Source organism: Glandiceps talaboti, chromosome 13 (assembly GCF_964340395.1).
Source record: "Glandiceps talaboti chromosome 13, keGlaTala1.1, whole genome shotgun sequence".
NCBI lineage: Eukaryota > Metazoa > Hemichordata > Enteropneusta > Spengelidae > Glandiceps > Glandiceps talaboti.
Genome location: NC_135561.1, coordinates 20,901,740 through 20,923,299, shown reverse-complemented (window position 1 = coordinate 20,923,299; position 21,560 = coordinate 20,901,740). Strand labels below are relative to the sequence as shown.

Sequence of the window (21,560 nt, the reverse complement as noted above, 5' to 3'; positions counted from 1 at the left end):
GGAGTGACAACATATCGCACAGTCTAAATAACTGTTTGATATGAAAGTATACAGTATTGGACTCTTAGATAATTCATGGTGTTAAACTATAGCAATTACAGGACTCTAAACTTACTTAATTTTGAATATTCATAATATCAAGGGAACTATATTGTACAGGGTAATAAAATAACGTTCCTAATATCAAGGGTACATATCTTTTAACGTAATGCAACTGTTGACATTTAACATAAAATGCTACTGCAGGCTTAGGTACCAAGAACTATGGATGTATATAATTTGTAATGACTGTTTGTTTATCAAAACACTATCCTATTAATAGTGGGAAAACTTAACATCTAAAAAATACTTATCCCTAACTTGTTATTGATATTATTATAAAGTGTAGAAAAGTGATCATGTGTTAAATCTGAATTACAAAAGTTTTATAGGTGATGGTGGACTATTTTTATGTGAAATTATCATTATTAAAGAATTGCTTTCTTGTACTCCTGACGATGTTGTTGATTGTGATTGTAAGTTTGCTGCTAAATTTTAGAAATGGTGCCAACTGTGTTGACTGCGGTTGTTAAAACGTTGTTTCATTTTTAGAAATTTGCACCGTGTTCATTGCATTTGTTAGGTTGTTGCTACATTTTGAATTTGCACATTGTGTTGATTGCGATTTTTACAGCAGGTTGTTGTTACTATTCACTGACTCTGTTTGATACAACCAAAGAGTAACCAAACAGAAACCAATACGAAACTACACATGCTACACTTTAAGATAACAAGATTGAATGAATACAGTTTCTTGCTACATTTTGTTTCAATTAGATGAACTAAGGTGCCACCATTCAGACATCAAATGCAAAACATCAAAATATTGGCACCACATGTCTGTGTCTAGTCAGTAGTATGTTTAAAAGGTTTATTTCATATAGAAACAATGTATCAAGAAGTTGCAATCTTTCTTCTGATTGGTTTCTGAGTGACTGTATTAAACAGAGCCAGTAAACAGTAACCTGCAAGGCGCTGTAGGTTGAGGATTCATTGCAAAACATTGCACGTTGTAGTGACTGTGATTGTTAGTTTGTTGCCATATTTAAAAATGTTAGCTGGTGTTTGTGATAATATGTTGCTGTATGTTGAAATGTGTACACAATTGTTAGCTTGTGGCTACATTTAAAATATGCACATTATGGTGATTGCAATTGTCAATTTGTTGACAATTTTAGTAGCATAGTGTTGCACTGTCAATTGTATTAGTTTGTTGCTAGAATTTTAAATTTTGCACATTTACATAACTTTCACTGCTTGCAATTGTTACAAATACTTTATAAATGTTGTGCACTGTTTCAGCAGAGATACCGAATGTTCACCAAAAGACTGTGAGTACCATACACATTTTATGTTCCCTAAGAACACTTTAGATAAGTATTAAGAAATAGGCTTCCCACAGACCACTAATTACAAATATAAACAATACCACACTCCTGCCTACAAGCAGGCACTGTATGTGTACACACGTCACCAAGGGGAACCATGCAAGGAGACTCAAATTCTTGCTAGTTTCAATTTGTATGTGTCAAAATCTGAGCATGCAATGTGATGACATTAAATAGCTTGTTTGTTCCAAGGATGTAGTGTGTCTCTGTGAATCGGTTGGGGTCGGATCATATTATTTATATTTGTAATCAGTGGTTTGTGGGAAGCCTGTTTCTTATCTATCTGAATTGTTCTTAGGGAACATAAAATGTGTATGATACACAGTCTTTTCGTGACCCTTTGATATTTCTGCTGTATGTAGATTATAATTGTTACTTTGTGGAAATACAAATGTAATGTGTTGCGCATTTGTAATTTTGATTTCTATGGTAACTGTAACTTCTTGGTACTGACCCGAAGTTTGACCAGATTCAAACCACACACAAAATAAAGTTATTACCAATCATTCCAATCGTATTGATCATTCTGTGAATAGCACCAAGTTATACAGAGACTGTAAGGTGTCAATTATACGATCATTTGTGTATTGGTGATGTCACTGGTCATTTACGATAACAAGCCCTTTAATGCGTAGGTGTAAATTTTGCGTAGGTATTTCACATCAAGCAAATAAATTCCGAGCTAAAGAATGAAACAATATCAAATATATCTATTGATTGATTGATTTGAGGTTAGACATTGAGATGATTTAAGTTTAAAATTTGCATATTGGTCACATTTAAGTACCAAAAGTGGATGATGAAATGGTGGATACATAATTGCTTTAACAGTTACAGGGTACAAAACACCTGTAAGGTTCAGATAAGCATGATGAAATGTATGGTAAATATTAGTGCTGTAGGTGTAGTACAACAGAGTTTGTAAGAACTTCTCATCAGCTTAGTCAGCCACCTTTAAGGGTCCATTTCGGATGATGAACTGCATGGGTGCTATCCTTGCAGAGGGTGTCATAGTACGCTGTCGGCTGGAACTGCTAGCTGACTCGTGTTCTTCATAAAGACAGGATCAACTGCTGCAAGTTTGGCTGATAGGAAGGCATGCATACAGTAAAGAAGTTTGGTCAAATTGGGACATTCCAATTCCTGCAGAAGACACAACAATTCCATTAATATTGTTATTTCAATTGAAACAAAGTCACAATGAATCCAAATTGTAGATGATAAGTAGACTTCTAATATTTATGACTTTCACATCGCATTCTTTGTTTCATTTTGTTGTAGAATACTAGCGCTGTTGTGTGTTTATTTTGTTACTTTTGATCCGTTTATGTTGTTTTTTATGTGACAGCCAAAGATTGGATTCCTTCATGATTTGCAGTTTTACCAAACCCAGAAACTTTGTCAAGTACCTGTCTTCAAGAAACTCTCTGTCAAGTACCTGTCTCCAAGAAACTCCCTGTCAAGTACCTGTCTCCAAGATTTCTTTTATCACAATGCAATTACTTTATTTCAAGTCCACATGTCTCAAAGTTGGTACACTCTAGTCTTGTTTTTTTTTATCAATTGACTCAATAGAAAGTTGTTGTCTATAATTTGGTGCGTCCATGTATAGTTGGACTGATACCAACTGTTATTTTAAAACTCACTAAATTGTACAAAGTTACCTGTGTTTCAATCTGATTGGCTGATGAATTCTGGAAGTGAAGTTTAACCTTTGACCTTCCATCATCTGATGAGCCTTTCAGCTGAGAGAACCTGTATTTCCATAGTATTATTTGCTGAAAACAGATGAAGAAAATTAATATTATGAGAAGTGAAATTACAGTAAAAACAGAAACTATGCTGTAAATAATCAAGAAAATAACTACAGAAGTGAAATTACAGTAAAAAAATAAATTTTCTAAAGCAAAAGTTTTTACTTCATGGGTTTTATTAACAACTTTATGTAAATATCAAAATAATTATATAAATATTAAAACTTTTATTTCAAATTTCCAATTAAATAGATATAGTTATAACTTACCTTGTTCTGTGCATCAAAAAGAGTAAAGCCGTTACTAAAATCTAATGTCAAACCTACAACTTTACCTCTCCATGTACATCCATATGTTTTGCTCTGTAACATTAAATCAAAACAAAATGGTTATTTTTATTGTGTTTTTTTTTGAAAAAGCAGACTGATGTCATGTAATTTTGTACCTGGAGTTTTTTAAGTTATTTTATTTTTATTCTTTATTTATTTATTTATTTATTTATTTATTTATTTATTCAGATTTTAAATGTATGATCGATCACATAGTCCACTGAGAAATGGAGTTTTCATACAGTCAACATGAAATGGAGACATTTTCATAAACATAAGGTTCTGGAGTCATTCCATGAATTTACATCACTTACATTACAATCAATGTATTATGCAATTTCTTGACAAATAATAAGTTGAAACTTGTTTCTCATTCATTGTTCAATGGAAGGCCTTGTCATGGATATCTTTTGTCTCAACGGCAGCATAAGTAGCTTCCTGTAGTGCAGTCTTTAAAAGTATACCCCTAATTTTGCCATGGCTGTGTAGGTGTAACCTAGCTATGTAACCTACCCCTAATTTTGCAATGGCTGTGTAGGTGTAACCTAGCTATGTAACATACCCCTAATTTTGCAACGGCTGTGTAGGTGTAACCTAGCTATGTACCCTACCCCTAATTTTGCAACGGCTGTGTAGGTGTAACCTAGCTATGTACCCTACCCCTAATTTTGCAACGGCTGTGTAGGTGTAACCTAGCTATGTAACCTACCCCTAATTTTACCATGGCTGTGTAGGTGTAATCTAGCTATATAACCTACCCCTAATTTTGCCATGGCTGTGTAGGTGTAACCTAGCTATGTAACCTACCCCTAATTTTGCAACGGCTGTGTAGGTGTAACCTAGCTATGTAACCTACCCCTAATTTTGCCATGGCTGTGTAGGTGTAATCTAGCTATGTAATCTACCCCTAATTTTGCCATGGCTGTGTAGGTATAACCTAGCTATGTAACCTACCCCTAATTTTGCAATGGCTGTGTAGGGGTAATCTAGCTATGTAACCTACCCCTAATTTTGCAACGGCTGTGTAGGTGTAATCTAGCTATATAACCTACCCCTAATTTTGCAACGGCTGTGTAGGTGTAACCTAGCTATGTAACCTACCCCTAATTTTGCAACGGCTGTGTAGGTGTAATCTAGCTATGTACCCTATCCCTAATTTTACCATGGCTGTGTAGGTGTAACCTAGCTATGTAACCTACCCCTAATTTTGCAATGCCTGTGTAGGTGTAACCTAGCTATGTAACCTACCCCTAATTTTGCAACGGCTGTGTAGGTGTAATCTAGCTATGTAACCTACCCCTAATTTTGCAACGGCTGTGTAGGTGTATTCTAGCTATGTAACCTACCCCTAATTTTGCAACGGCTGTGTAGGTGTATTCTAGCTATGTAACCTACCCCTAATTTTGCAACGGCTGTGTAGGTGTAACCTATAGCTATGTAACCTACTGCTAATTTTACCATGGCTATGTAGGTGTAACCTAGCTATGTAACCTACCCCTAATTTTGCAACGGCTGTGTAGGTGTAACCTAGCTATGTAACCTACCCCTAATTTTGCAACGGCTGTGTAGGTGTAACCTATAGCTATGTAACCTACTGCTAATTTTACCATGGCTATGTAGGTGTAACCTAGCTATGTAACCTACCCCTAATTTTGCAACGGCTGTGTAGGTGTAACCTAGCTATGTAACCTACCCCTAATTTTGCAACGGCTGTGTAGGTGTAACCTAGCTATGTAACCTACCCCTAATTTTGCAACGGCTGTGTAGGTGTAACCTAGCTATGTAACCTACCCCTAATTTTGCAACGGCTGTGTAGGTAGCTTTCTGTAATGCATTAAACCAGACATGCATCTCTCCTTTACTTTCAGTACTGAGGTAATGGTTCTCTCCTGAGCCAAACTGTAGTGAAAAAGAATTGGGTCTTTCATCTACTAGTTCAGAATCCTGTAAGAAAAAAGACAAAAAAACCCAGAAGTTGTCAAATCTAGAGTACAGCATAGTAAATATTATGGCAATACTAAATGATGTCTAAGTGACAAATTTCAATGATAACAGGTTGTGTATTTACTATTATTATTATTATTATTAGACTTTATTTAATCTCGATAGACTGTTGAGCCAGTGGCTCTTCTCACACAGTGTCGAGAAAAACATTAAAATATATATATACTGAGATGTTGATAAGTTGATAAAATTTATTTCTAATGTGATATACAGTGCTGGGTTTCTGGTAGTATTTGAATGTGTTTACCATCATGTTTTTATATTATATTGATCATAGTGGTGTAACTGCTACAATGTTCATCATGTTTTACATCACATATAAACACGTTGATGTCGCACTTGTGAACGTTTGTTTAGGGGGAGGGAGATTTGTCCTAAACAAACTAAGTTTGTTTATTGAGCTTGTGCAACATTGTGCAATTGACCCTAAGGGTATTTTCTCAAGTAGCAGTTGTATTATCTGCAGACATATTGTCATGACTGAATCAAAAGTGCAACAGAAAACACCACAAGAACAAGAGCCCATACCGAGTACCCATACATGGAGTTCTGTTATTATAACATATGTAAATGAACATGAGCTTGTTTGTAGGTGTTGACAACAGAGACAACTCCAATATAGTCATTACTGATTGCAGCATTTTGAAATGTTTGACCTGAAGTGAAAATCAATGAAGCGAGATACTTTCTGTTAGATAATGCTCTGATTTGTGAGGTGTTATAAGTTTGGATATAATAATCTAAGGGCATGGATGCTTACCAAAGGTAGAATTTATCAATTGTGGCTCCTGCAGAGCTTACATGGGAAAGGAAATAATGCAACAGTTACTGCCAACATCAAAGCACTGACGAAGGGAACCTGTCACAAACTGGGAAAGTAAATTACTGAACTGGATTAAAAACACTTGGCACAGCATGTTGGAAGTACAGAGACTCTGCTGTTCCAAAATGTTGTGCCAAGTGTTATTTTAATAATCCAATTCGTTTGACATATTTACTTTCCCTGTTTGTAACATGTTCCGTCGTCTGTCAATGCTTCAATGTCAGCAGTTGTAAATGTGCCCTGGGGTAAAGCCAGCAAACAGAATGTTTGACAAAGCCTGAACATTTGAACAAGTGACATATGTTACTCAAAACTTGGTTGTTGTAACAAACTATCTATTACTAAAGCTTTCTTGTAGTCAGTTATTCTTGCCAAAAAATATCATTTTTACTTTTTCACTTGTTCAAAAGTTCTTCTACATACCTTAAAAATTCTGCAAAGAACTTCACATAACTTGTAACTTCTTTCACATCTCACCCAATCTCTTGTGTTGACCTAATAAGTAAACATGATCACAATTTATACCAAAGTGAGACATATTTTAAGTTTCAAATTTCTATTTATACTATATTTTCAATCGTGTAATGTCTTCATACACAACACAGTTCATCACTGGACTACATCGTTAACAGTCAATGTTTTCAGAGAGTCAGTCCAAAAGAAGTCAGTGCTAGACACTTTTGACATGTTACTATTCTGGCAATCGTAGTCTGGATGTCAACGTGTTAGCGATATCATCTGTAACAAGAGAGATCTTAAGATTCGATGAAGGTCGGCACTAGACTAGGCAATCAAGGTCTCAGTTTACAAAGATAGACACAAACTAAAAACAATTTTGTTTAAATGTACATGGTACATTACATATGTGTTTGATTGCCTCTGTTGTGCAATCTAATCACCCTGTAATCAAGCAAGTGTGAACATTGGACATCCCAATGTATGTACGTACATTGTATAGTGTATGTACGTATAGTGTACAATGTACACTGCAAGATCATCAGAACTAAACAAGCGACCTATCGGTCAGAATAGCTCCGCTGTTTTTTTTTTTAATTTAATTTTTTATTTTGGTGACATGTAGAAGTGGTTCAGGTCTTCAGCTCTTCACTATGCAGTTTTGTTTTAGCGATGCAATAAATTGGTTAGTGGTTTCATATGATGTCTCACTACAAAACACATTTTACACAGAAGTTGGTAATGTATTGTACTTTTATACCATAGTCACCATTTTATGACAAAAATCTACTGTTATGAAAAATTGCACAAAATCTCAGAAAAAAATGACTGGGAAATGCACACAAGAAAAAGAAAAAAAGAGGATTTTGAGGTTGGCTATAAATAATTCCAGTGTCTTACAGCTGTAACCCTGGAAAATTTTAATGATGAATGAAATAAACTAGGGATCTAAAATAATTTTGAGGCAATTTAAATTTCAATTTTCTAACAAATTTACAAAGTCAACAACATTCAACTTGTACTAGTTGTGGTAGATATATATAGGGTAGAAATGTATTAATCGCCATCTTAGTTTCCGTACGGCGACAATCTCAAGTACCCGGAAGAGAGTCATTCTCAGCCATACGTTACAGTGGTAACACTCGTTCATGTTCGGTTACCTTTCACAAAGAAAACACAACGAAATGGTTGAAATGATCTTTTTTTTTATTTCTTTTCATCACAATAACAAAATCTGCGTGATCAAAAGTGTTGTAAACTAAACCAGAAAGAATTATCGGACTGGCTAAACTTCCCGATGAACTGGAGTAAGGTCCTACTACTTCCAAGTAAGCCTCGATAGTACTATAGTACGTGAGAAAATCGTCTCAAACTAGCGATACAACTTTCAAAATATAACTTGACATGTCTTCATTTGTTAGAGTTATACAATTCAAGACGGGTTTTCACTCGAAAACAACAATTCTGTGAATAATGACACTCTGAACGCAGCGATTTCTCGGACGATGTTACCACTGTAACGTATGGCTGACAACGACTTGCTTCCGGGTTAGTCCCTCGTGCATACGGGTGGATTGTCGGCGATTAATACATACATCGTCTGATATTTTAATTCACAGTGTTTCTTGTGACCGGCGCCTGTCAGCAGACTCTGCCATTTTTTTCATCATTCCATTGTATTTAAACCTTGTACTTGACATTTCGCAATATTTATAATTCTCAACAAAATACCTCAACATGCCTCACTTCGCTCGTACTCAAAGCAGCCCCGCGCAGTATGATCACTGACACTGATGACATGATGAGAGAGAACCTTTTCGGATTTACATGTAAAACGGGGAAAGATACGCAAAACATAATGCAAAGTCTGAAGCCAAATTAAAGTTGTAATTATTTTAATTATTTTTACTTGCCAAATATTTGCATTTTGGAAAGGCAAGACACGTTCATGTCGTTTAACTTTACATGTGAACTGTCGGCCATAACTTCAACCGCATGCCTGGCATGCCCTTCCTTACGCAAGTTGTCTGAATTCTGGTTCACTGTCATTCCAAATTGCACGACAATATAGAATTAACCACAAGTTACATGTTATCTGAAAACATCACACTTTTATAGTGGGTCTGAAGTGTGATTTTAGTGAGTACCAAGAACGTCCTGTGTTGATACTCAAGATACTTGCTGTGGAAAATCGCTCGGTCAAATGAGGTCACCTACAGCTTCTGGTCGAATCAGGATAGAGTATGCAAATGAGGATGTTGCGGACTGGCTGATTATGTAGAAGGGTGCAGAATTGGATTTGAAGTTTACAACCCTGTTTCGAACAAACGCTTGTCATTTGGGCGCCCAATGCGTAGAATTATGACTATAGCACATATTACATTGCTTGTTTGAGTCAATAGTGTCTTTTGAAAAGTGGCAGTTTACTTAAAGTCTCGTCGACTGATTTCCAATATGGCGTCGGTCATTATGCTCATTAACATATTCATTTTTTTTTCAAATTACAAAAAAAAAATCATAAAAAATAAAAATGAGGATGTGCTGACTTGAAATTAACAAATCTGAGTAAGCTACCCCCTGCGCATCAACACGCCAGATATCAAAGCAATCTAATAAGAGGTTTTCAAGGAGTTGATGAAAATGACATTTTATGAAAAAAAATCATAAAAAATTGAAAATGGCACAGATCAACTTGGCATGAACAAATCTGAATAGCCTCCCCCCAGGGAACATGCACACCAAATATCGAAGAATTCCGACTGTCACTTCCGGAGTAGATAGTAAAAATATAAAAGTTTGACGGACACCTATGATTCACTCTACTCTCTATACCTCAATACCCACCTATACCTAAAGCTACGCTTTCAGCTTTCGCTGACAGCGGAGCTAAAAAAGTGTGACTACCTTCTGATTATAAATTCCAATCAAAACATGAATACTTACCGGTGGAGAATCAAAAATCATGATTTCCGGTCCTCTTATTGCTAAAAACTTTGATTTCCAATGTTGCCATGATCTACTGGCCTGTACTCTCTCACTGACCCATCCCATATGGACAACCTGTACACACAAATATTAATAACAAATCAAAGTTCTTAAATCAGTTTACCGAATAAAAAGCATGATTGAGTGATGTATTAAAATAACATGGATACTTTCAGTGTGTTCAGTGTGCAACTGTGTAGAAAATGATGTCACACTATATGCAAATGATCATGTGACACACACATGATTGGCTATTGAAAATGATCATGTAACACACACGTGACTGGCTATTGAAAATGATCATGTGACACACGTGACTGATCGTTTGAAAATGATCATGTGACATACAAAATGTACTAATTTGAAAATGAACATGTGACTAATGATTTGAAAATGATCATCTGACACATGATTCGACAGATGACTTGTAATGATCGATGGCGTGTTTTATGGAAACCAAACTAGACACTTTACAGATATACAAATAAGACAGGAAGCAGACTGTAAGAAATGTTGTGTAATACTGCCCTCAACAGCCATCTTGTGAGAGGAGTAGATTAATGTGTGAGGGTGCTCTAACAGACTAGAAACATGAGAAAGGAAGAGTGCGCTTGATGAAATTCATAGCATAACTATAAAGTTAGCATTACCTGATTCTACAGAGATTTGAGGAGACAAACAGTGAGTGGTGATTCCAAGTTGAGGAGGGAAGGGAGGAATAGATTATGTGCACATGTAAGGAGAAATAGTATTGGTTGACACTAGGGAAGATCAGGAAATGTTAACTATCATGCAATCTGATTGGATGAAAAAGTTCTGACAAAGATGGGATGTCATGATGGACCAATCAGAAGATCTATTAAATAAAACAACTTTTAATCTGTAATCTGATTGGATGAAAAGTTATGACGAACATATGATAAGTAAGTCACAATGAACCAATCAGAAGATGTGTTAAAAGATTACTTTCATTCTCCTCAATACCATGCCTTTTTTTGACAACTATTCTGTACAAATTTGTTTTGTGTTGTAATTTTCTGGCACAAATTCTGTTTAAGTTCAATTTGATGTCCAGATACAATGTTTTATTGTAATTTCAGAATTTTATTGTAAAAGCAACCAAAAGAAGTAAATCCCCCCCCCCCCCCCCCCCAAAAAAAAAAAAAAAAAAAAAAAAAAAAAAAAAAAAAAAAAATTCATAACAGTCAATCGGTTCATTGTTTGTCAGGTTCTGAGGTGACATTATCTGTAAACTTCTGGTACTTCCAGTCAATGTTCTTGATGTTTCAATTGTGTTTATATACAACATGTATTATGATTGGATGTAACTGTTTGCAAGAGGTTAATACTATCATTAGCAGCCAATCAAAAGTTTGTTGTTAAGGTGGGTCATGCATCTTAAAGGGGAAAGCAATTGACTACAGTGAAGTCTGGATTCTTGAGAGACATTTTATGATTGTACATCACAAACATTATACGTAATTACCAACCAATGTGTTCCTCATTGATTGTTCAGTGTGGGTCCTTGCCATGGACAAACATTGTATCATGGGTGTAGCAGACATGCATATTTTAATAACAGAACATGAATATTCATGACTCCTAAGTGATTTTTACTTTCAAATAAAACAACTATGAATGACATTTTAGAATTCACTTTGAGATTATTTTTGAAAAAGAAATGTTCTCTATTAAAATGAACCATCTTTAAGCCTTGTTGATTTAAACTAAGTATGTATTTATTCATCAATAATGTTATTAATGGCAAACACTGGTCATATCTACTCACCTGGTCTGTGTGTGGTAGTAAATTATTTGTTATTTTCATCTGGAACAAAAAATTTGAAAGAATAACTTTAAGAGTGATAGAATATCAAAAATGATCTGGAATTGTTTTAGCAATCAGAGAAGGTTGAATTGCCAAAGAATTTGTCATATGAAAGCTTGTTCCTGAAAAAAATAAAAGATATTCTTGACTTCACCATCTTGTTTTCAAGGAAGTCAGCAATCTTGTATTTTCTCCATATAGTTAAGTAAACACAGTATTTAGTGGCCATTTTGGATTCTAAAATGACATTTTGACATATGTTTAAAATTTGCATGGTGACCTGATTTTTTGTCAGTTTTTAATAAAGCCTAACAAAATAAAATTATGTGATTCCGATTACGCTCAATTTTAGAATAGGTAGGATTGGTAGATTGTTTTATTTTATTTTATAATAATTGTATTATGTTTTTTATTGTGTGAGTATCTAGTTCAGGTACTTATGTTTTCCATTGTTTACCATACGTTCTCTGTGTTATTGGTTTCTTATCATCAGATGTACAGCCATTACAGATTGGAAGAACAGTTTTATATAGTCTTTTTTCTTGAACAAAGTAACAGCAAAAATTCAAAACTTTCTTTCTGTGGTGAAAATGATAGATTGGTTACAACTTACTGATTGTGCATTTAGAGTTGCTATGTTGGCAGCAATAGCTTTGATCCAATCCACCAACTCTGATGATTCATTGCAGTGTATAACACCTGATGATGTACCATCTACTGCACACACCTCGTACGCTAAATTTCTGTCAATCCAAAACAAACTTACACAAATTATTACATGTTATAGTCTACTTACTACTGTGGAAAGACAGTTTTCAGCTCACTATTAGACAGACGAAAACTTAAGTTATTTGTTGTTCAATGTCACTGTGGTAGATTACACATGTGGGTGATACATTAACTGCCTGGCTATGAGGATAATGGCTTGCCTCTAGTCTCCATGGCAGGGTGGATGGTCAACGGAACCTGATAAGCACTCTCTCCATCTAGCCTGTCACCTTGGTACTTCAAACTCAGTAACTTTCATGTGCCTTTTATCACTCCCCACAACATTACCTTTTAGTTTCTAATTTATCTGTCTACATTCCTTACCTTGGTTTATCACTGCCAGGCATATATCTAGTAATTCTAGCCATCAACAATGGAACCATTAAAACATCTGTCCATCTCTTCTCTAGTTTCTGTGCAACTACCGGATCTTCAACTATCAAAGCTTCAGCACCATTGGGTACCTACAAAAGAGCGCCCCCAATTTCATAACTTAAAACTGCCTTTGTTTTTAGAAGTACAGGTAGCTGCACAGCAAGTTTGATGTATTGAGGAAATACCATTTGTTGTGAATGTTACTGTGTTTGACATGAAGTTAACATCAATTTTTTCAACAAAGCTGTTGAATATCATTTGGTACCATTGGAAACCTGCAAAAGACTGCCCCCAACATCATTTACTTGAAACTTCTATTTGTTTTATATAAGTACAGTTAACTGCATAGCAGGCTTAGAAGTTTTGAGGAAATACCATTGGTATTACTGTGTTTGACAAACAATTGGTTCACACATTTTCAACAAAGCTGTCGGATATTATTTGGTACCATTGGGGATATACAAAGAGTGCAAGCAATGTCAGTACTCCAAACTGCTATTGTTTTTATAAGTATATTTACACACAGGAAGTTTAGAATTTTTAGCAAACACTGTCGTTAATGAGGATTTCTGTGCTTGATGAGCAATTGTCTCATTATGACATACATATTCAACAAAGCTGTTGAATACTACACACAAAAACACACACACACACACACACACACACCGCCGCCGCCGCCGCCACCAACACCACCACCACCACCACCACCACCACAAGCTATATAGACACTGTACCAAGGCATGCACATGATGGTTAGTCTGTATAGTGAGCCATATTCAGGCACCCTCACACAGGCACTCCAACATGGCTCACTATATGGATGAACCATGTGCATTTACTTGCATTTACCACATTAAATTCAATATTCAGCATTGAATTATGGGATATGACATACATGTACATGTATTTACAACACACCACAACTCTTATCATACATAGATAGATTCATGGTCTAAGGTTATATTACTACTTTTAACATATTGGGTCAAAGCTTACCTCACTATTCTCCGTGTCTGGTCCATTCATTTGTACAATCTCTATACTGTCATTATCATAACTGACTCCTGGAGGCCTTTTTACTGTTCGGCAAAAAAAGAAAGAAAGAGGTGAAAAATAGGTCCACATAGTTGAACACAGTGCACGCATGAAGCAGAGAAACCATTGGGGCTTGATGTGTGCTGTCATCTTCAGTTTATAAACATTCAAAAGTTATTTCAACATCTTTTTATCTCTGATTATTCTCACCAGAGACAGCCAGTCTCTCTAAGGTATATTTTGAAAAGACAGAATACTGCCATCAACCAATCACAAACAAACAACTGGCAGAAGTGAGAAAATACTTAATTTCAAATAAAAACATTCCAGACAGTAAGAATGTCGAAATTTGAAGATAGCAAGTATTTTAAGTGTGGGTGTGGATTGATATGAATGTTAAAATAAAACCCATTAAATTGTTTATAGAGAATGAAATGAACAAGAGATCTGAACGTATATAACTCTAACAACCAATCAATATCTACATGTATATGGTAAGTATGGTAAGTTTGTCAGCAGATATACTTTAAAAGAATTCTTTACCTACCCTATGTTAATACTGTACAATATCTTACCCACAATTCTCTCTGACTGAGGTTCCTTATTTCATAACGTCTTCAATAACCCATATTTGTCAACATTTTAAGCATAGTAATTACGTTTAATTAATATGTAACAAAAGTACGCTTAGGAATCAAAAATAAAGTTCTAAATTTTGTACAAAAATGTACTAGCAACCAAATTAAACATGCACACTTTAAAATAAAACATTTTTCACTGTCAAAGTATCACTGACTTGGGTAGACAGTGTATGATGAGATTTAATATGTAAATTTCTTTTGTTATACCTATTCAAATAAATCTACATCTTTGGCAGAGTCATAACAGGTACATATATTTTCCTTAGTTTCGTTGCAAATATTGTGCATGTCTTTCAAGAAAATCTACTGACAAATTTCTAATATTGGTACTCCTTCTACAATAAATCATTGCTACCAGAACCAATGAAAACTCACCAGTGGCAATTCTATGCTTTGCAAATGGCAAAAATGTTTATACAAAACCCTGAACACAGGTGAGATTTGTTTGACTTCAAGGCAATGACGTCCAACAGTAGAAATCAGAGAGAGTTGTGGGTAAAATATTGTACAGTGATATTCATGTTATACATCTCATGGTACAACAATACAAAATGTAGTCAGAAGTAAAATATTATTAACAAGTCATTGAAAATGACATAGTCCCCGCTATGATTGGGCTTTAAGGAACTGGCAGTTTATGTTGTCATTTTCAAACCTGGTTAATGTTGTTTGGCCTCATATGGTTGTTTTTGATATCACTACTCTGATCACGCAACAACACTTGTGAACCTAAATCAAACACTTAGATATGTTGTGTCTGCTCGTTGGACATGGAACATGACTACTCATGTTGTGTCTCCTCGTTGGACATGGGACATGACTACTTTTCAAGATGACGTCATAGAATAAACCATTCAACAATAAAGGATGGGTCAGGTATGGGGGGGGGGGAGACCTGTTCAAGCATGTCTGAGTTATGGCTTTGGACATGAAAACTTCGCCAACAAAATCACTGCCAGGCAGCCATATCAGATTGTATCACGATGAAAATGGATATGCATATGTATGTCACAGAACACTGTGCTAATACCAACTTTGAATGAGATCTGTTCAAGCATGTCTAAGTTATGGCTTTGGGCATGGAAAATTCGCAAACAAAATGGCTGCCAGGCAGCCATATTGGATCATATCACAACAACAATGAATATGCACATGTATGTCATAGAACGCTGTCCTAATACCAACTTTGAATGAGATCTGTTCAAGCATGTCTGAGTTATGGCTTTGGACATGGAAAATTCGCAAACAAAATGGCTGCTATGCGGCCATATTGGATCGTATCATGAAACAAATTGACATGCATATGTATGCCATTGTACATGTATGTAGCCCCTGTACCAAGTTTGAAAAAAATTGGTCCAGGCATCTCCAAGAAGCGGCTCTGGACAGATGGACAGACGGACGGACTAATTATGTACCACTGATTATCTGCTATAGTACTTACCATTTTGTCTGAGATATGGTGTTGCTGCTTTAAAATGTCGTACAATTAATGTCACTTCTGGACCAGCATTCTTCAATGCTGCAACCTACAACAATATAAACCAATAAAGTTGATTGGTCAGTCTCAATAGACCAATGAAACATGGTATTGGAAGTATGCTCTCTCTCATTAGTAATCAGATTTTTCAGATTTTCAAAAAATGTTCCAATGATATGTGGTCATTGTCTGTTTTCAGATACACAAGACTGCCTCATTCTTCATCTGCTACTTTCTGATATTTTTGTCTGGAAGAAAATGGCCACTAGAGGGCACTACAACAATAAGCACCCTTCTCTCAGACGGTCACGTTTATGACACAACAAAGGAACTTCGATACAGCACAAGTATTTGTAGTAACTAAAATACTAAAACAGGAAACTGTAAACATTTCTTTTAATTTGGCAGGTAATCATACACTGTATTTTGAGGTTGGTAGTGTTGTTGTTGTAAAACTTGTAGAAATGCTTCCCCTACACGACCTTTGAACTTTAAAATTGCTGTAACTGGGGTATTATATGTTTGATTGGACTACCAATAATATATTCACTGAATATTGGTAAAAATCCAATAATTAGACATTGTACATGTCATGTAGAGATTGATTTTATCCACTAGTAATGTAGTAACAGGTTGAAATCATGATTGCATTGGGCAACTAATTTTTGGGTGCGAACTGAAAAATCAATTTGACATATTGTACCATATCATGTAATACTATACAATTACACAAAATACATTTATCCCCTGGTTTATTCAATACTATGCAGTTACACAAATACATTGGAGTAGTCGTTAATTTTATGAGACACTGAAGTGGTTCCGTGAATTTAATCGTGTTACTTACAGCGTCATCGTGCGTAGCTTCTTCAATGTTAACACCATTTACCTGTGAAATTGCCAATGGATAAATCAGGTTATATGTATGCACTTAGAGTCACTTCAACTGCCTTCAGTTTTCAATTCATTCAATGAGAGTCATTTTATTGGTGTGATAATAATCTCTTGCAGCATTGGTGACACTAAATACATACAGTAGAGGGTCTATTTAGATGTCATATTGTTTTTACTGACAGGACAAATAAATTGTTTACTTCATTGTGACCCCTTGGTGAGTGACAACACTGAAATGGGTTTCATCAGTTATCAAGGGTCTCTTGTACTTTGGTTGTCATGGAAACCAGTTCTAATTGATTATTATGTCTATATGTTTAGTCTGTGGTATCTTCTATATGTAGTAGTGTACACATCCATCTGGTCAAAATTTTATGTACAAATACTGCTTTATTACCTTCATATACATGCACTGTCTTTTTTATGTTGTTGTTCAGTGAGTGACAGCCTATGTAATACTTCTATCACTAATATAACAATAACATCAGGCAAACACAACGACAGTATACAAATGGAGGGAAATAAAGCAATGAAGCTGTATTCGTACATTAATTTGACCAGATACTAACACACACACACACACACACACACACACACACAGACAGACAGACAGACAGACAGAGACAGACAGACAGACAGAGACAGACACAGACAGACAGACAGACAGACAGACAGACAGACATAAATACACTCATACACAGACACAAACACAGACAGACACAGATGCACACATATATACCCGCACAAAGTATTACACATATAGCATACACATATGCACAAATATGTAATATATACACACATACATATGCACACACACATGCAAATAGTCACACACACACACACACAAACACACAAACACACACACACACACACACACACACACATACATACATACATACATACATACAGACACAGACACACACATAGAATCTTTACTCACTTTTAAAATTGCATCTCCAACAAAGATTTGTCCTGTTTGATCAGCTGTAGTTTGACAAGAAAAATTATTCCATATCAAGAAAACTTTTTTGAAAAGAATGATCATTTGCATATAGTCTATTTTCCAGTTCCAAGATGCACTGCGTGAGAGGACGTCGCTTACGTTGTTACATTAAGTCTCATTTTGTCTTTATTACATTTGAAATATAACATTCATCAGGAAATGATGGATGGACAGGTTGACCTCGCTGATTATGGGTGATTTTATCAAACAAAGACTAACCGCCATAAATGACAGAGAGTGATTTTACAGGTGAACCCCGGGTAAGGTCAGGTGACAACCATCCCCCTGAGTAGCACGTGCAAACCCCTCAGTGCGAACACAATACATAGCATATGGAGAGACACGCAATAGATCTTAGAACTGGCAAAAGGTCTATTCTACAACACTTGAGATCACATCTGTGTAAAAAACACTATAATTATTCATTGACAAGTTGTAGTTATTGGATAAGATTAAATTAATTAACACAATTAATGAAAATATACAAAGTTTAGTACATCAACCATTGTAAAAATTAATATGGAATTTGTTATTCTGATAAGAATCGTTGACCAGGACTCATTCAAAGCTTGATACTATACAGTTGAACTGTTGCTGTGTTACAAAGTTTGTCATTCATGTGATGTATCAAGCCAATCAATATATCTATGTGATCCATAAAAAGATCAGTGAAAGTAAACCCAGTGAGTTCAACTCAGTTTTAGCTGGATCAAGGAATTAGACGTAAAGGTACTTAAAACAGACAACATACATTGACTCAAAGCATAACAATCAATTATATTTATATTTACATAATCTAACACCTAGCCTAGATCTACCCGTAGTATCAAATCATATCTTCACTCCCTCTAGCTCAGTGAGAAATCATGAACCAAAAGTTGTTCATGCAAATAAGAATAGCATTCTGATCTGACAAATATACCATATTTGGACATTATTTGACTGCCCCCAATAGACACTAACTTATCATTGAGTAGAATTCTGAGATGATTAATGACTATGTGAGTGGCTTTGGTTGAATCTGAAATTTCATCTTAGGACCTCATTGAGCTAGATGGAAAGATCAAGAGATCTTGAGAATTGATGCCATGGATAGCATTTAGACTATCTCATACCTGCTTGGTCTTTGAAAATTCTGGAAACTAAAATAGGAATACTATGTTCAGCTCCACCCTGAAATAGAAGCAAAAAAGTAATTACAAAGTGTATGCACCACTTTTATGCAATACAAAGTACATTAGCCCAGAAGTTGCTATGGCTTAAAACTGTACTATAGCTGCAAGTGACACATTTCTTGAAAATGTTTCGTTAAATATCATGACTTTAATACTTGTAACATCGTACACCCTGAACAGTATTGAATCACATGTGTAATCACGTACTTGTGTAACAGTGCAAATAGTATATATTAACAATTTTCAGTGAATATATTGTTAGTTGTCTGACTGAAAACACAATACTTCAGTTACAGCTAGTGCAGCTTTAAAATTAAAAAAAAAAATCAACTAAAACTGATTTATGGTCTAATTTACATATCATTTACATTTTAACTGTACAAATTATATTAAAAACATTTCACAATCAAATTTCTCTGAAAATAGATTTTTATTGTTGAAAAATATCACAAGTCTTGCAAAATCACAGATTGAATTATAATTAATGTATATGCACAATATTTGTATATTGTATTATTATTAATGATGTGTTTATTCAACTTTTACACTCATGTCTGGTTGACCTCCATGTCTGGTTGACCTCCAGGGCTTTCACTAATCTATTAGTATTGAGACTATATGAAGTACTTTTCTGCAGTTACACTTTCAACAATCTGGTAAAAACCAATTTACTCATTGGAATGTTGTCAGGTTTGAAGTAGGGCACTGTATGAACTTGAGATCTAGCACACTGCATTCCATTAGTAGTTGTGTACACAAACACAATTTACCAATTTGCCTGGAATAAGTGGTAAACCAGACTGTATTATTTCCTGTTAGTGTAATCACAGTGTATTCACCTAATGTAGAACAGGACAAGCTAGAATCTATTAAACTAACTAGTAGTAGCAGAGAATTTCATTTGCTATAACAGGACAGTATGGAATCCATGCTAACTACAGGACATTTCATTTCCTATACTGTAGAACAGGACAGTATTGAATCCATGCTAACTACAGGACATTTCATTTCCTATACTGTAGAACAGGACAGTATGGAATCCATGCTAACTACAGGACATTTCATTTCCTATACTGTAGAACAGGACAGTATGGAATCCATGCTAACTACAGGACATTTCATTTCATATACTGTACAACAGGACAGTATGGAATCCATGCTAACTACAGGACATTTCATTTCATATACTGTACAACAGGACAGTATGGAATCCATGCTAACTACAGGACATTTCATTTCATATACTGTACAACAGGACAGTATAGAATCTATGCTAACTACAGGACATTTCATTTCATACACTGTACAACAGGACAGTATGGAATCCATGCTAACTACAGGACATTTCATTTCCTACACTGTAGAACAGGACAGTATGGAATCCATGCTAACTACAGGACATTTCATTTCCTACACTGTAGAACAGGACAGTATGGAATCCATGCTAACTACAGGACATTTCATTTCCTACACTGTACAACAGGACAGTATGGAATCCATGCTAACTACAGGACATTTCATTTCCTATACTGTAGAACAGGACAGTATGGAATCCATGCTAACTACAGGACATTTCATTCCCTACACTGTACAACAGGACAGTATGGAATCAATGCTAACTACAGGACATTTCATTTCCTATACTGTACAACAGGACAGTATGGAATCCATGCTAACTACAGGACATTTCATTTCCTATACTGTATAACAGGACAGTATGGAATCCATGCTAACTACAGGACATTTCATTTCCTACACTGTACAACAGGACAGTATGGAATCCATGCTAACTACAGGACATTTCATTTCCTACACTGTACAACAGGACAGTATGGAATCCATGCTAACTACAGGACATTTCATTTCCTACACTGTACAACAGGACAGTATGGAATCCATGCTAACTACAGGACATTTCATTTCCTACACTGTACAACAGGACAGTATGGAATCCATGCTAACTACAGGACATTTCATTTCCTACACTGTACAACAGGACAGTATGGAATCCATGCTAACTACAGGACATTTCATTTCCTACACTGTACAACAGGACAGTATGGAATCCATGCTAACTACAGGACATTTCATTTCCTACACTGTACAACAGGACAGTATGGAATCCATGCTAACTACAGGACATTTCATTTCCTATACTGTACAACAGGACAGTATGGAATCCATGCTAACTACAGGACATTTCATTTCCTACACTGTACAACAGGACAGTATGGAATCCATGCTAACTACAGGACATTTCATTTCCTACACTGTACAACAGGACAGTATGGAATCCATGCTAACTACAGGACATTTCATTTCCTACACTGTACAACAGGACAGTATGGAATCCATGCTAACTACAGGACATTTCATTTCCTACACTGTAGAACAGGACAGTATGGAATCCATGCTAACTACAGGACATTTCATTTCCTACACTGTAGAACAGGACAGTATGGAATCCATGCTAACTACAGGACATTTCATTTCCTATACTGTAGAACAGGACAGTATGGAATCCATGCTAACTACAGGACATTTCATTTCCTATACTGTAGAACAGGACAGTATGGAATCCAT

The 21,560-nt window shown here is 35.5% G+C and overlaps 1 protein-coding gene across 2 annotated transcripts in view; it reads right to left on the bottom strand.

The window, feature by feature from the left end:
• Positions 1-1,405: 1,405 nt before the first annotated feature.
• LOC144444531 (gamma-2-syntrophin-like) overlaps positions 1,406-21,560 on the bottom strand; it is a 123,936-nt gene continuing 103,781 nt past the window's right edge. For both annotated transcript variants that reach the window (XM_078133974.1, XM_078133975.1), the window contains exons 6-19: positions 18,918-18,975; positions 17,740-17,783; positions 16,753-16,794; positions 15,870-15,954; positions 13,746-13,828; positions 12,699-12,838; positions 12,220-12,349; positions 11,568-11,606; positions 9,737-9,853; positions 6,761-6,832; positions 5,302-5,454; positions 3,451-3,543; positions 3,092-3,205; positions 1,406-2,570 (exon numbers count right to left, since the gene is read on the bottom strand). In XM_078133974.1, the coding sequence (XP_077990100.1) occupies positions 2,436-2,570; positions 3,092-3,205; positions 3,451-3,543; positions 5,302-5,454; positions 6,761-6,832; positions 9,737-9,853; positions 11,568-11,606; positions 12,220-12,349; positions 12,699-12,838; positions 13,746-13,828; positions 15,870-15,954; positions 16,753-16,794; positions 17,740-17,783; positions 18,918-18,975 (1,305 nt within the window). In that variant the 3' untranslated portion in view covers positions 1,406-2,435. The remainder of the gene's footprint in view (positions 2,571-3,091; positions 3,206-3,450; positions 3,544-5,301; positions 5,455-6,760; positions 6,833-9,736; positions 9,854-11,567; positions 11,607-12,219; positions 12,350-12,698; positions 12,839-13,745; positions 13,829-15,869; positions 15,955-16,752; positions 16,795-17,739; positions 17,784-18,917; positions 18,976-21,560) is intronic.